Below are 14,408 nucleotides of genomic sequence, written 5' to 3'. Positions count from 1 at the left end.
ACGTTTCGACTATTTTAATTTTTGAATTAGCCATTGCAATGGCGACACTTATCGGAGTATTTAAAATTAACCAAAATCCAATTAGTCGCATCAAATGCGAACCCCTAAAAGTATTCGCATTGTTTGAGGTCGATTGGGTGAATGAAATTCATTAGCTCAAACACATTTGGTAATTAGGGTTTGTTTTGGGGGAATAGCACATTCAATTACTCGGTGGAAATCATCAAAGGAAAATAGTTTTTAGCTTAGAAGAAAATGTGTAGCCTACTTAGTTGGGTGCCTCTGCTTTAGCCCGAAGCAAATGCTAACTATGCTGGTATTATTTAATTAATTCAATGCTCGCTTGGAATTTTGGATAGTTGATTATCCGCCTCGCCTCATTTTGCTATTACAAAAGTTTTTATCGTGGCAATTTGCAGGCCAGAGCAAGCATCAAAACTTGCTTAATTGTTGCAAAAAGACAAACAGAGGGCTTTCCCACGCTGGCCTTGGGGGTTGGAAAATGCTTACATAGGTGTAAGGCATAATTAATTTCCAATTAAAGACCGTTAAGACTCAAACCAACAAGGGTTATACCATCTGCTCAAAAGCTGCTGACTTCCCCAAACTAGGGTTGATATCAGGTTACCAGGACTTCCGGGGCATCAGGGGCTTTGGGCTCTGCCACTTGTTGTCTTTGTGGCCCCTGTTTGTGTTGTGACAAAGTAAGAACCGCAAAGTGTGTGTGTGTTTACCTTGCCAAAACCATGGCTGTGGCCCGAAGGCTGTTGGAAAAACAATAAGAGCAGCCGGAACTCTTTAAAAGAAAAGTTAGCATCGTCGCTTTGCCATTCAAATTAGACCTTGATCATTTATAATGCACAGCCACAAAGTGTGTTAGTAACTGCTAGTACAGATAGAAAAAAAATTGAATTATATAAGTTAAGAATAATAATATATAATAGTATGGCTTAGCCTTACCTTTAGTACCTTTTGGACCTCATTAACTTTATCTTTGCTAAGTGATTTAATTAGTATATATTTATACATTCCGACTATATAATTTCTTTAGATGTAACTTCCTTACTGTTTTTCAGTACGTCTGTTTTGTTCTGCTGCCTCCTCGTGTTTACATCATTTGCAATTCCCATTCGGCCAAGTTAGAGCAGTCTGGCTTGGACTTGTGCGGGGTTTGAGACTCGGGCTCTTACAGCAGAAAACTAGGTTTCAGGTTAATTAAATTTTATTCTAGTTGCTGGCCAGCCGGAAGAGGTGGTACTCTAGCACGTCAGGGCAGCAGAGGGTAGGGTAGTATCCAGGCCGCAAATCCCACATAGAATGGCCCTTTCAGCTGGCCAGTGGTTTGAGGGCAGCGGCAGTAAGAGAGCAACCACAACAAACGTTTGTTTCCAGGTGGGTTCCATGAGGCGTATACGCGATGCAGATGGGGCAGAATCCATGAAACACCGTCACAATTGTTTTATGTCTGTATGTGTGAGTGTGTATAAGCTATACTTTTTGCCACTCGTTCTAAAATTCATGATGGGCTCCTTATTATTGCTTTGTACTCGAACTTTTCCAGAAGAGCGAAAGTTTTCTATTTTCCAACGTTGTTGCTTGTTTTGTATTGTTTCAAGCTGAAAGGTGGTGGTGGTGGCGGCAGCAATTGAGTCGCTTTTGTTATTATTTTTTTTATTTTTCAGCTTTTCAGCTACTGGGGTAAAAAGTTCTCAAAATGCAATCGATCCGAGTTGAGTCAGTAGTTGGTGGCGAAAAGGAAATGAACCTGCAGCGGAAAAGGATGCAGATCATTTCCGTTTCAGAGTTATGAGTCATTACCCTAACAATATACCAATATCGTTTTGCTTGCAGCTAATAAATTTCTCTTCAAATTCAAGCAAATAAAGAAAAGGTATTTATTTAAATTGAAACTAAAGGTGATTTATTTAAAGCCAAAAGACGTGAGTGCTCCTTGAGCATGCATTTAATTTATTTCTTAACTTTCTGGGAGTAGAAAAATGACTTGAGTTCTCCTTTACAATGTGCCGTCACATAATATATTCAATTATCCTTTAAAAAAAAGAAGAAGTGCAAGCCACTTGCCAAATTACAAGACCCTGCAAGTGCGATAAGGAGCTCAAAGGACGTCAGGATGCAGGACGCTGGGTTGCCAGGACGATAGGATGTGAGAACAAGGACTGTAACAATCATCCATCAGCGGACGCAGGATAATGCAATTGAGCAGCAGCTGTCTGCCTGGACACGCCCCCCACTTCACACGCCGCCCACATCCTTGGGTACATCCTTGAAGTGCTGAGCAAAGCGCAAGATAACGGAGCCAAACTGACACAATGATGAAAGTGTGACAATGTAAATAGTCACACACACACATAGAGACGCTCGTGCGGAAGGAGATAAGGAAAGGGTCAGAAAAAGGGAGGTGGTATGCATGTGGGTGGGGCAGGACGTGCGTGGCTTAGCACAACATTTCCGCTTTCGTTTTCCATCTGTTCGAGCATCAAATTCTTTGCTCTTCCTTTTGGCATGCAATTTTCCATTGGAAAACGAAGCAAGCACTTGATGCATGTCTCTTTCACTATGTGCTTGCACTGAGAGAAACACGCTAGGATGGGGATTAGCAATATCCGATTTAATTGGCTAATAATGTTTCTCATTTCTTTTATTCAACATGAAACTAGAATCAGTCTTATGCAATATTTTAACCATGAATACGGATTAGAACTTTCCTAACTAATACTGATAATATATATATCACTACTAAGACTTTTCTCCCAGTGTAGTCCAGCTCATATGTGGATATGTACGTGGGTGAAATTGAAGCATTACATTGTCGACTGCTGATGGCATGCTTCTACTCCTGCTCCTGCTGCTTCGATCCTTCTGACACCTTTCACGCTTCAAGAGAGAGAGCGAGAGAGAGAGGGAGGGAGGACTAGAGGGCAAGGGCAATGAGGACCCGACCTGAACCTAATCCCGGCCTGCAGTACTCGTAGGAGTTGAAGTTGCCAGGTTGCAGGTCGTCGTTTTAGTCCTGCCTTTGCATCCTGGCTGCTGGCCTCATTTGCAGCTTTCGAGTTGCCGCCTGGTTACACGTTAGCTTGTTATGCTTTTATGGCGGCCCTTGTACTTTTTCCATTATGCCAGCAAGTGTTGTTTCTCCTGCTGCTTCTACTGCTCCTCCTGATGCTCCTCTTAACCCTTTTCCCGAACCCAGAACCCACTCCCATCGTTCACCCTTGTTTTCTGTTGTTGTCCTTGGGCTTTTATTGCATGTTTTATGGAAATTTTCAAACATTAGACGCACTCTGCACATCAAACGCATTTAACGCATTTCAGGTCTTCCTCCGGCTTTGCCTACTGCTTTTCCTCCTGCGTTTCCTCCTGCTTACCATTTTCCACCCACACACTCAGCCCACCTGTATTTGTGTGTCCTTCGTGTATGCTGTCAGCCAATTTAGATGCCCCAAAACGCACCTGCCCAAAGTTATGTGCATGTCTCTGTGACTCAATCTCTATTACTGCACTGGGAGAAAAGGGTAGGGGAATATTAAAATTGGAAATATAACAAAAGGATTATCTTTCTAATTCAATTTAAGAATAATATACTGATTACCCTTTTGGAAAGAAGTGGTTTGATAGAGCTATTAAGATACCTCCTGGACTTAAGTTTCTTAAACGATTTTTAGCCTTTGAAACTGTTTTTCTGCAAAATAGTTTAAAGAATATTGATGTCATATAACTTAGCTATTAATAACAACCGCCTTTTCCATTTTCATTAAACATTTTTATCCATGTAACGGTAGAACTGTTTTCCCTTCACTTAAATCTCAAACCTTGTGATCCACGTTGCTGTGCATTTTGGCTTTTCGAACATGGAACACAAACTGCTAATTTGGTTTGATGTATTGCTCCAGAGACATCCATCAGCAGCTGAAGCTTCAGCTCTCGGCTCTTGGTCCAATCGCTCCTCCGATCTCTGCTCCATCTCTCCCAAAAACAACGAATGCCATGGGCCTAAAACCAAAATTGATTATGTGAAATTTGTCTAACGGTGCGTATGTGGGTCTCTACATTCAAAGTATGAGTGTGTGTGTGTGTGTGTGTGTGTGCGAGACTGTGTCTGTGCCTGTCTGGTTTTGGCCACAAAAATGTTTCGAGCTGTCTTTTCGAAATCGATTCTTCGGGGAACTATTTGTAGCATTTGCTTCAATTTGCGTTTGCATGAGGAATCCAAGCAGGACAGAGGAAGACTGGATTACGGATATGACTCCCTACGGCTTGGATTGAGTACTGACTTGGCCTTTACGAAATTGGACTAGGAGCTGGTTAATCATGAATCAATCCGAAAAGGAACTGTATATGAGTTTTAGAAGGAAATATGAGAGCACTGATTCTGGGAAATTCTCTTTTTGTCTTAGATGGAAAGCAACAAGTTGAGTGAGTTTTATCTTGGACATGAAAAATCAGTTAAGACTGGATTTTTTCCATATTTTCTAGTATTTCTTGTTAAATTTGCAACAATAATATTACCCAAATGAAGTATCATTTAATAAACTTGCCCATTTTGACCATATAATTGACACCCAATACACATTTGTGCGTTCAACTGGATATTAAACTGAATGAAAATCAATTCAAACTTAGGTCCAAATTATTAACAGCATTTAATCTGCTCACCTGCTGCCCCAGAGTAAATGGATTAAATATGTTCACCTGAGTGGCGAGTTAATCGACAGTTTTTTCGGGTGAAATGTAACCATCAAATTGCATCAATTAAATGGCATTTCAATGGTCTCTACTTTTGATAGCTATACAGCTGTAAACCCCTTTTTTGGGTTGAAATATTATTGTTGGTTGGGTTAATTCAATCAATACGCTGGCGCACAAATGCTATTAATTTTGCAGTGGGATCTGTATAGAGGATGGAAGAGAGAGAGAGCTGGCTATAAATTCATTTATAACTTTGATACGGGACATGCCAAATGGCCACACAATGTTTGTCCGAGTCAAATCCACTTTCACTTGACACATAAATTGAGTTAAAAGGAAAATGCCAAATTGAATTTTATTTACGTTGAACATTCACGCTCGATTTCACACACGAAACAAATCCGCTCTCTCTAGCAAAAAAAAAAAGAAAATAAAACTGAAATCTGGGCTGGAAAAATACGAGTGTGTGTGTGTATTTGTGAAGGGCGCTGCTGAGCCGGGAGATCCTTAAAGTCAGCAAAATGAAATTTACATGAGGCCCCGAGCCGCATCTCATTGTTATGCCAAGACATTGTCGTCATCAAATTATGGGCATGTAAAAATAGTTGCCATCCTCGGCCATATTGTGCGGCATTATGTAAATCTCTCGGAAAACCCACCTCCATCCGCATTCTATGAACACGCCTTTAATTGCTGTAGGCAAGCGAGGAGAAACTTGGTCTTTATGACCGACATTACACGAGTGTTAACGATGACAATGAGCGGACAGGATTCGAGGTCCTGCCACCTATCCACACACACCACGTGAATCCTAAGGAACGTGATCCCGAGTATACCCAGTCCCGGACTCATTATAATTCGTCTGGTGTTTTGCTATTTTTATAGACACTTGCCACTCCGTTGGGACTGCCGCGACCTCATGGACCACCCCGGCTGAGGCACTTCATAAATAATCAGATTTCTTGAGCAGGCATCAGTTGAATCCATGGCAGCGTTTATTGAACCCTGTCCAATCTCTTGACATTTGCGTCGTCTTAAAGGGAAATTTCCGTTCGCTCCGACTGTCAGTCCCAATTTTTTCATCCGTTGGCTGTATATTCATATCCGAAAATGAAAATTGTATATGCTTATGTGGCGCTAAGCCAGACAGAGTCTGACAAATCCGTGGGTAGTTTTCAATTGCCTGCCATTTCAATTTATTTTCTTGTTTTATTTTTTCCTCCCCCAGCTTCCCTTCCGGACCTCGAACGTCGAACCCCGAGAGCTATCATCCCGTTTCCCAGACTTGACAGTAGGCGACAGTTTTTGTTTGGCTCGACACTCGGCACTCGGCTCTTTAAATAGAACATGCTGTCAACAGTGGGGATACAAATAGTGTTCTCTAAAGAGTTTATCTGGGGGGAATTCGTTCGATTTGTAAAATAATACAAGTTACAGAGTTAATCAATGTAGCTTGAAAAAGTACAATAAATATGGAAAAGTATTGTTCCTGAGACAACTTCATCTACTTTTCATTAGAAACAAAAACATCTAAGGGTTAACCACCCTCACACAGAGTTAAGGTATACCTTCAACAGGGTTAACTGACTCCATTAGGACCCCTAGGAGAATCTACATCTTGGTAGAGCTTGTCAAACCGAAAACCAAAACCAAAATACCAGATACCGCATTGAAAAGGATTGTTGGAACATCTAGTGCACATTCAAATGTTTGGCAGGATCCACCTCCTGTTCGCTCCTTTTGTTTGCTTCGCTTGTCTAGTATTTTGCTGTTATTTTTGTCATTTTAAGTGCTTTGCCAAATGCACACGAATCGCTGCAGGCGCAGCACGAATATTTCTCGGAAACACTTGTGGCAGCTGTGTGTGTGTGTGTGTGTGAGGCTAGAGGATGAGGAGGTCCTGCACCACGAGCCCGCAAGCGTTGTGGAAAAGTGGGCGTGCCGCGACCTACAGCAAACATTGGCCAAAAACACAAAACGCGGCGACCAACTTTTAGCCGCCTTTGGCTGCACTGCAAAATCAGTTTTTGGGTTCTGGCACTAGCCGGGATTCCCACCCAAAAATAGGCTCGTCAAACAGGGCAAAAAAAAAAAGAATGAATTTGGTAAAGGAAATACTCAAAAAAAGCTTTGCGGCTTAGTGAAAAAAGTAGCCCGGAAAACACACACAACAGAGCTCACTGCTCTTTTATTTGCTTAAATTTGTTTAGCAAGTTTCGCAGTTTTTGTGGTCGTTTCATCCACAAACTTTGAAGCGGTTCCTCATCGGAATGGCATGGCATGGAAAATGGCATGCCAATGATGAAGTTATTGATGGAAAATCGCTTTCACAGCTGCTGCTGCTACTGCTGCAGCTGGCGTGTAAAATGGCCAAGAATCTCCCTTTCCTTTGAGCATTTAGGTGGAACAAATTCCACTTCGCGGGTGAAGGAGAAATCACTCATTCGCAGCGTTGGCAGACGCAGATTTTTAGGTTTCTGTTATTTTATTTTCTTTTTGCATACTCGCTTTCTTGTTGGCGACAAACAATAAAATACAAATTTGCTACTTTACTTTACAGCAGCGCATAAAGAAAAACAACAAACGGAAAGCATTTTCCATGACCTCATGTGGTGAACCCAGACGACTCACAGTCGGCAGCCGACTGGGGGGAACTTTTGGTAGGGGATTGGGTGCAGTGGGTGGAACCTTTAAGTAGGTCGCAGCAAAATAAAAAGTTTGTTTGCCAGAGCTCTCCATTCGAGTGTACGCATAAAACATGGGTTCGGCGGCGGCCGACGAATGCCAGGATACCCTAGAAGGTCGCCAGAGCGAAGGACGAGGCTGGATAATCCCAAGAATTGACTGAAAATTATGTGAAAATAGAAACAAGATTAAATAAGCTGCAGCTGGCGGTGTAAGATGTATAAAGAAAAATGTTTCGATTCAATTTATGGGAATGTGCGTTTAAAAGAAGGGAAGTAATATGTGAAAATGAGGAATGTATAGGCAAAGAGGAGCTTTCTGGGCTAGGAAAATCCAACACTTTAAAGTCATGAATTTGGAAGTCAAGGTAAAATACATTTAAGAAGCCTATTTTAAGTGCCCGCCAAACTTTCTAGCCTGAAATGCCCAAAAGGAAGCTCTGTAAAATTCTATTTCAACTTTATTCCCAACTTCAAACTCAATCCAATATCCCCAATTTTCCAGCTCTCAGCTGGGCATTTTCCCTCTGCCTTCCGCAGACTCCGCCAAGCCGCCCCTCCTCTTTGGTGCTAACTCTCGTCCACATCAAATTCCCTGTTGATTTGAATTTAAAAGTAATTTTTTTTTCTGCTTTACTTTTTTGTTTTGTATTTTGTAGTTGGCATATTTGCAAATATTTGCTGTCGCTGCTGTCGAGACAACATGGCGGTTGCTTTATATTTCGTTTTGACTTTATTTTTAGCTTGTTGCACATTATTTTTGCCATTTTTGTGCCCGTTTATTGTTTTGTTGCGCTCACAAATTGAATTTGTCACTTTGGCTCTTTGGATTCGCTTAAATTGTCGCCGCGAAAAATGGGAAGCCGAATTGATATGCAAAATATTTTCCATGCACATATGCAGCGGCGTATAAAAATTCTCCACGCTAATAAATTAAATGCAAATTGTACGCGGCCCGCAGCTTTAAGCCAAAAAGGAAAAAAAAAAAGAAATAAGAATTTATTTGCTTAAATTGTGCGAGTTGCGGGCGGAAGAGGCAGGATGAAAGTGAATTGAATTGAAGTTACTTTGTGGTCGGCATAGGAGAGGGGAAGCAGCAGAAAGTTGTGGCCAAAGTGGTTACAAATCAAATCAAAAGACCCAGAAAGATGAATGGCCGTAGGGAAAGGGGGTAGCCGACCGAGTTATAAATTCATTTGGCCAACAAGAAAACGGAGCCAAACAAGGCAGGGCGGCCAAACTCCTTACAGAGGCAAAAATAAAGTTTAGTTAGGTTTATGAAAGTTGAAAGGAAGTGAAGGTGGTGAATGTTACAGTTTTTGCTTTGTAGAGGTACAGAGATATAAGAAAAATATTTTATAGAATTCTTTTATTCAATATCAAGTCCTTCTGCCGAGTGTCTAAATGCAAATTGAAGTACCTATTTTTTTTCCAAGTGATTTTCATCCTTTTCCTGTTTTTCCATGACGCCTGCTCACCCAGTTCCCTTGTTCCTTTTCGCAGGTCTTGCCGCGGCGGCTGCCGCCACTGGGAAACCGGATGACTCCAGTGATGGCCCAACCCTGTCGACATTCCTGTCATCATCACCATCGCCATCAGCAGCATCATCATCCCCGACCAGTTTTTCATCGTTTGCGGTGGCGAACGGGCCACAAACGGAAGCCACGAATCACACTTTCAAGAGTTTAGCCTTCCTGGACGCGTCCTTTGGCTCCGAACTGTTTGCCCAGACAGATACGGAAAGGGAAAGAGAGCGCGATGGAGATGGGGAAGCCCAGGACATGGACTCATCGCAGTCGCTGCCAATTTTCGACTTTGGCATGCCGCGCAACATCACCGGACGCACTGGCCACACGGAGGCCATAATTAAATGCCGCGTGGACAGTCTCCATGATAAATCGGTGAGTTCAAGTCCGAGTATATACCCTCCCCCAGCCAGTCCAGCGGGAAAAGCTGTGATGAAGATGCGTGCCAAGGACATTGAGTATATCATATGGAAGGGCACTCGTTAATCAAATTTCTTTCTCTCCTTTTATTCCCCTTTTACCCTCCGCCCTGGCCGCTCAACAGGTATCCTGGATACGAAAACGTGATCTGCATATCCTGACCGTCGGCACCGCCACCTACACCACGGACAAGCGATTCCAGGTGGGGCCATCTGGGCCTGGGCTCGGGGAATCATGTATTCGTTTACTAATTGAATACGATGGTTAACTCGGGGCCTCAAAGTCAGTCGGCACTGTGGGTTGATGCCAGCAGATGAGGACTGAAAGGGGGAAAATAATATCCAGAAAGATACTCAAGGAGACTTAACAAATTGAATGTGATCAGGACAGGAGATGATTTCCTTACGCGAAAGTTGGGCTAAGTAGATTGCAGATTGTATTTTATTTCAAGGGGAATATGTTAAAAGGTTTAATTCCAGTGAAAAGTCAAAAGATATAAGTTCATTCAAGGTTCGAAAAGGGATTTTAAAAAAGGTTTTAAGTTACCCATAACAAGTATAGGTAATTATTTTGATTCCCTGGACTAGCAGGCCAGCTTATTTGTATAACAACAGCTATGAGAGTGAACTACCTGGAAATCTATATCAATAAACCAAATGAAATCCCCAGATCCACCCACAGATTAGCTGCAAACATAACAAATCCCGATAAACTTTCCACCCAGTATCAGCCACAATGTAAAAGTTAACTCCGGCTCTCAGGGGGAATTATGGCCATAAGGCCACTTTCATTATGCATGCATAAACGATATTTCAATGGCTAATCCAACTCATAACTCAGGTCAAGTCCGCAGCCACTGTGCTGCAGTTTGCAAACCCAACGACCAACCAACAAGCAAACAAACAAACAAACATTCGATTGTATAATTGCTTAATTTCCATTAAAAACAAGAAAATAAAAAATAAAATACCCAATTGAATGGAAATACAATTTTGCTGGCTTGCAAATTGTTGCCTTAAAAACGAATAATTATTCCGCCGAGACTGACAGGACGACGAATTGAATTGAAAAACTGTCTGCCAGACGAATAATGAAAACTGAAATCTGTAAACTGTTAAATAAAACTGCAATTGAAACTGAAAATTGTGTCCATGGCAGGTGACTGAATCGAAGGATTCGAGAGAGTGGACCCTCCATGTGAAAGCCCCGCTGGCAAAGGACAGCGGCATCTACGAGTGTCAGGTGAACACAGAGCCCAAAATGTCCATGGCATTCCAGCTGAATATCATAGGTGAGTAGGTTGGGGATCTCTCTCTCTCTATTACTTTACATATTTCTAAATGAATTTCATTTACGGTTTGATTATTTTTCTTTTGGTCTGGCATGTTTACTTTGTCGCCGTTGGGTTTATTAAAAATGTTAATTCATTTCTCTGCCTCGCAATAATCATTATTTCATCCGATCTCCGGGAGGGCTTCCGTTTTGTTCAGTTCGACCGCCTCTAGGCATACATTTTTAATTTCACATTTCGGCCCATAAATAAATAAACAAATAAAAACCGAGGTCGAGGCTTCTGGTCTGGTTGTGATCCTGCTCTTACTCCTTCCCCCTCTTGCTCCTGCTGCTCATGGTTTTTAGCCCCCAGGACTTCGTTGCTCGATGGGAGTTTGCATGCTGCCGGAGCCTCTGAGTTAATTAGCATGTCAACCCGACGGGATTACGGGCACCGATTGGAAATGTATTCAGTGTTTTAATGAGCCATGCATAATGCGTGTGTCCGCATATAATTAGCTGGCAGTGTGTCAGCCGTTCGGTTTCCTGTGCCGCATCGAAAACAATGTCTATTGTCTGCATTAGTGACTCCGAAAGCCACCGGTAATGATTAATTGATGATGGTCTGATTACGAAATGGCATAATGGTATGCATGTCCTCTAGTAGGTGGCAAGGGTGATGGGATTATAAGTTAATTTTACTAATTATATGATTTAAATTTATGGAATGCATAAATGAAAAGAAGTTAGAAGAGAGTCTAGGAAGTATTTTACTGTATCGCCAGCTGGCGAATTAGATTATTTTAAAAGAAAACTCTTAGATTATCCCACACAAGCTTTTCCTCTTCAAACAACCCCCCTATTAGACGTCCTTCTTTTGATAAATGGGAAAATGGGGTAATGGTCCTCCCCTCCCTTTTCAAAAACACAATTACCTACACATAATGTAATTCCTTGGATCCGGTGATTGCCTCATTGTGTCGCCGTTAATTCGTAATCTCAATCCGTTTAAAAAACAATCAATTTGCATATTGATTTTAATGGGATTTGAAGTTACTTTTGAGGCTTAAGGCATTGCCATTAAGATGGCAATTGTTTGGTCTTTAAATCGCTGCCAATTTAAGACTCGACAGACAGAGTAGATAAAATAGTGTCCTTAAGGGTGTTAAATGAAGTAAAGGAGTTGTAAAGGACAAGTCAGGAGGGTTGGGCTGGTGAGCTGGTGACAGGTCCTGTCGGCATCTGCTGTCAGCCACTTATGCAAATCAGTCGGCAATGCCTTTTTAAGTTTCCGATTATGCACTTGGGCGCAATGCATTTTTGTTTCGCCTGTCAGTGCTTTATTTTCCTTTTTGGCCCGTTTCCTGATTTCCTGCTCTGACGCTTACAAACGAATTTCCGATTACATTTTCTTCATGGCCGTATGCATTTTAATTTACGTTAATGAAACAATTTCCAAAGGGGAGCTTGACAGCAGCGAAGTGGACATTGGGCACCACCCAGTTGGACAGTGGTGACAGCTTGGCAAACTGGCTGCGTCCTTAATAACATTATCGGCATACGTGTCGTATGAGTGACTTTCGCAAGGCGCTTAACTCTTTGCTTCTCTGTCGTTCTTCCTGTTTTTTTTTTTTATTATTATTTTTTATTTTTGCCTCTGCTCCTGTGGCTCCTTGCCTCGTTGTTGCGGTGCATTGCATTTAATTAATGTCATTATGTAAATTTATGCGTCCCACCCAAACGATTTTATTTTTCCCTCAACGTTACGCAGTTTTTCTCATTTTTTTTTGTATTTTGCATGGAAAAAAGATTTATGCGTGATATAAATTCTGCTTGGGGTGGTACGTTCACCCATGATTCCATAAAGTATCCAAAATAAATATGCATAAAGTATGCCCTAAGATGGCAATTTAAAAGGTTGTATTTATGCGCGCTTAATTTAAGAAATATATATAAAACATATTTCATCAGCAATTAGCAGCGTAATTGATTGCTTAATCCTTTAAAAGAACGTAAAGAATTTCGCTTTGCGAGAAGGTGTGCGAATTTTCCAAGAGCGACTTTTTATAAAGGGTGTTCTATTTTTGAGGTAAAGAACTTTAAATTTCAATAAAAAACGATGGTTTATTGGATTGACCTGAATTTTTTTCATTCGAAAGATAAATATGACTTCTGGCATATGACCGCCACGGCTGGCTCGGATGTAGTCCAATCTGGACGTCCAATTTTCGGTGACTTTTTCCAACATTTGTGGCCGTTTATCGGCAATAACACGGTGAATGCTATCTTCCAAATTGTCAAGCGTTTGTGGCTTATCCGAGTAGACCAATGACTTTACATAGCCCCACAGAAAGTAGTCTAGTCAAGATCTTGGCGGCCAATTCAACGTTCCACGGTTAATCGAATTAACTGCTCTGATAGACGATTTTGTGGACGATAAAAAGGACATAGTTCGCGATACGTATTCCGCACAGAACCATTATGTTCGAAATAAAATTTCACTATTTGCCAGCGTTGTTTGTGCGATTCTATTCATGATGAATTGCCAAAACAAGCTAAGAATAATTCACTTGACAACTGTTAAGTTCTAATCCTCTAAAAAAAAAACACACCCTATCATTGTTGCCAGTTTAGCTTTTATAAGCTAGTTCTAGCATATTTTGAACTGGAAAAGCTTGAAAACTCCCGAGCTAGCTTATAGCTTGAAATATAGCTTATTTTAAAATTCATCTAGCATATTCTAGCTTTAAATGTATTTACGTCATTAACGCGTTGCTTCGTAAGAAAAATATGCTTTATGGAATGATAATATCGGAGCTTGTTCTTTTTTTGCCGATGGTTATGCGTGTTTCATATGATCGTGACCATATTTCTAATCGATAGTGCCATCGAATATCGATATGTTGGCTAAAGTGTTGCCAGAAATCACTTGGAGTTGTGAACTTTAAAAAAGCGAGTGGTAAAATGTCCGAAAGTCCAATATAAACAGATTTTTCGGGATGCTTGGGTGCAAAGTAGTTAGTTCAAGGCGTGGTTACGCAAACTGCTAGTAGATGATACAAGAGCTATTGTAAGTCAACAATTTCAGCAAAAATCTTTAAAAAAAGGCAGCAAGCGGCCACAAAGAAGCACATGTTAGAATGAATAAGTTTCCCTGCAAAATGTTGCAAAACACAGGAGCAGGAAGCATTCCTTTCAAAGGAAATTTAAGGACTTAATCATAAAAATAGCCCCCAATGACTATTGCAACCCACTGCTTATACATAGGATATACATTATATTATTTACTGTATAAAGGGAAACATATCATGATAAATATGGTTAGAAATTTCCCAGAAAGTATGCCTGATCTTTACATTTTATTTATTTTATTTCCCAACTTTTCTGTATAGCTTAGTTTTCTACACCATTTGAAATCTCATCAGGATTTCACTAGAATTTAATACGGCCATTGCCTTGATTCCATTTCTATTTCCATGCCTCTCTAAGTGGTAATTACAAACATTTGACCTTAGCACGTTTTGGCGCAGCTTCTAGTTTTGTTGTTGCTGCTGGCAGGTCGCGTTGCATTTTATTTTCATGAAATATTTAAATTAAAAAACTTCATGCGCCGCCACACAAAATGCACGCAGAACTTTAGCGACAGCTGCTGAAAAATGAAGGAAAAATGAAAATCTGAAATGAAACGAAAAAAACAAAAAAAAATATATATAGTGGAGAAAATTGTTGCTGCAGCTGACTGTCTCCGTCTCTTTCTGGATTTTCCCTTTCCCAATGCTCGTCGCTGCCGGGTGTT

General features: G+C 41.0%; 1 protein-coding gene across 1 annotated transcript in view; it reads left to right on the top strand.

Annotated features, from left to right (window-relative positions):
* Nucleotides 1-14,408, top strand: part of LOC108112167 — a 46,688-nt gene that overhangs the window by 28,132 nt on the left and 4,148 nt on the right. The window contains exons 3-5 of the mRNA XM_017221945.2: nucleotides 8,898-9,295; nucleotides 9,465-9,542; nucleotides 10,499-10,631. Coding sequence (XP_017077434.2) covers nucleotides 8,898-9,295; nucleotides 9,465-9,542; nucleotides 10,499-10,631 — 609 coding nt within the window. The remainder of the gene's footprint in view (nucleotides 1-8,897; nucleotides 9,296-9,464; nucleotides 9,543-10,498; nucleotides 10,632-14,408) is intronic.

Source organism: Drosophila eugracilis, unplaced genomic scaffold (genome assembly GCF_018153835.1).
Source record: "Drosophila eugracilis isolate 14026-0451.02 unplaced genomic scaffold, ASM1815383v1 contig_393, whole genome shotgun sequence".
NCBI classification, from domain to species: domain Eukaryota; kingdom Metazoa; phylum Arthropoda; class Insecta; order Diptera; family Drosophilidae; genus Drosophila; species Drosophila eugracilis.
This window is presented reverse-complemented; position numbering and strand designations above follow the sequence as displayed.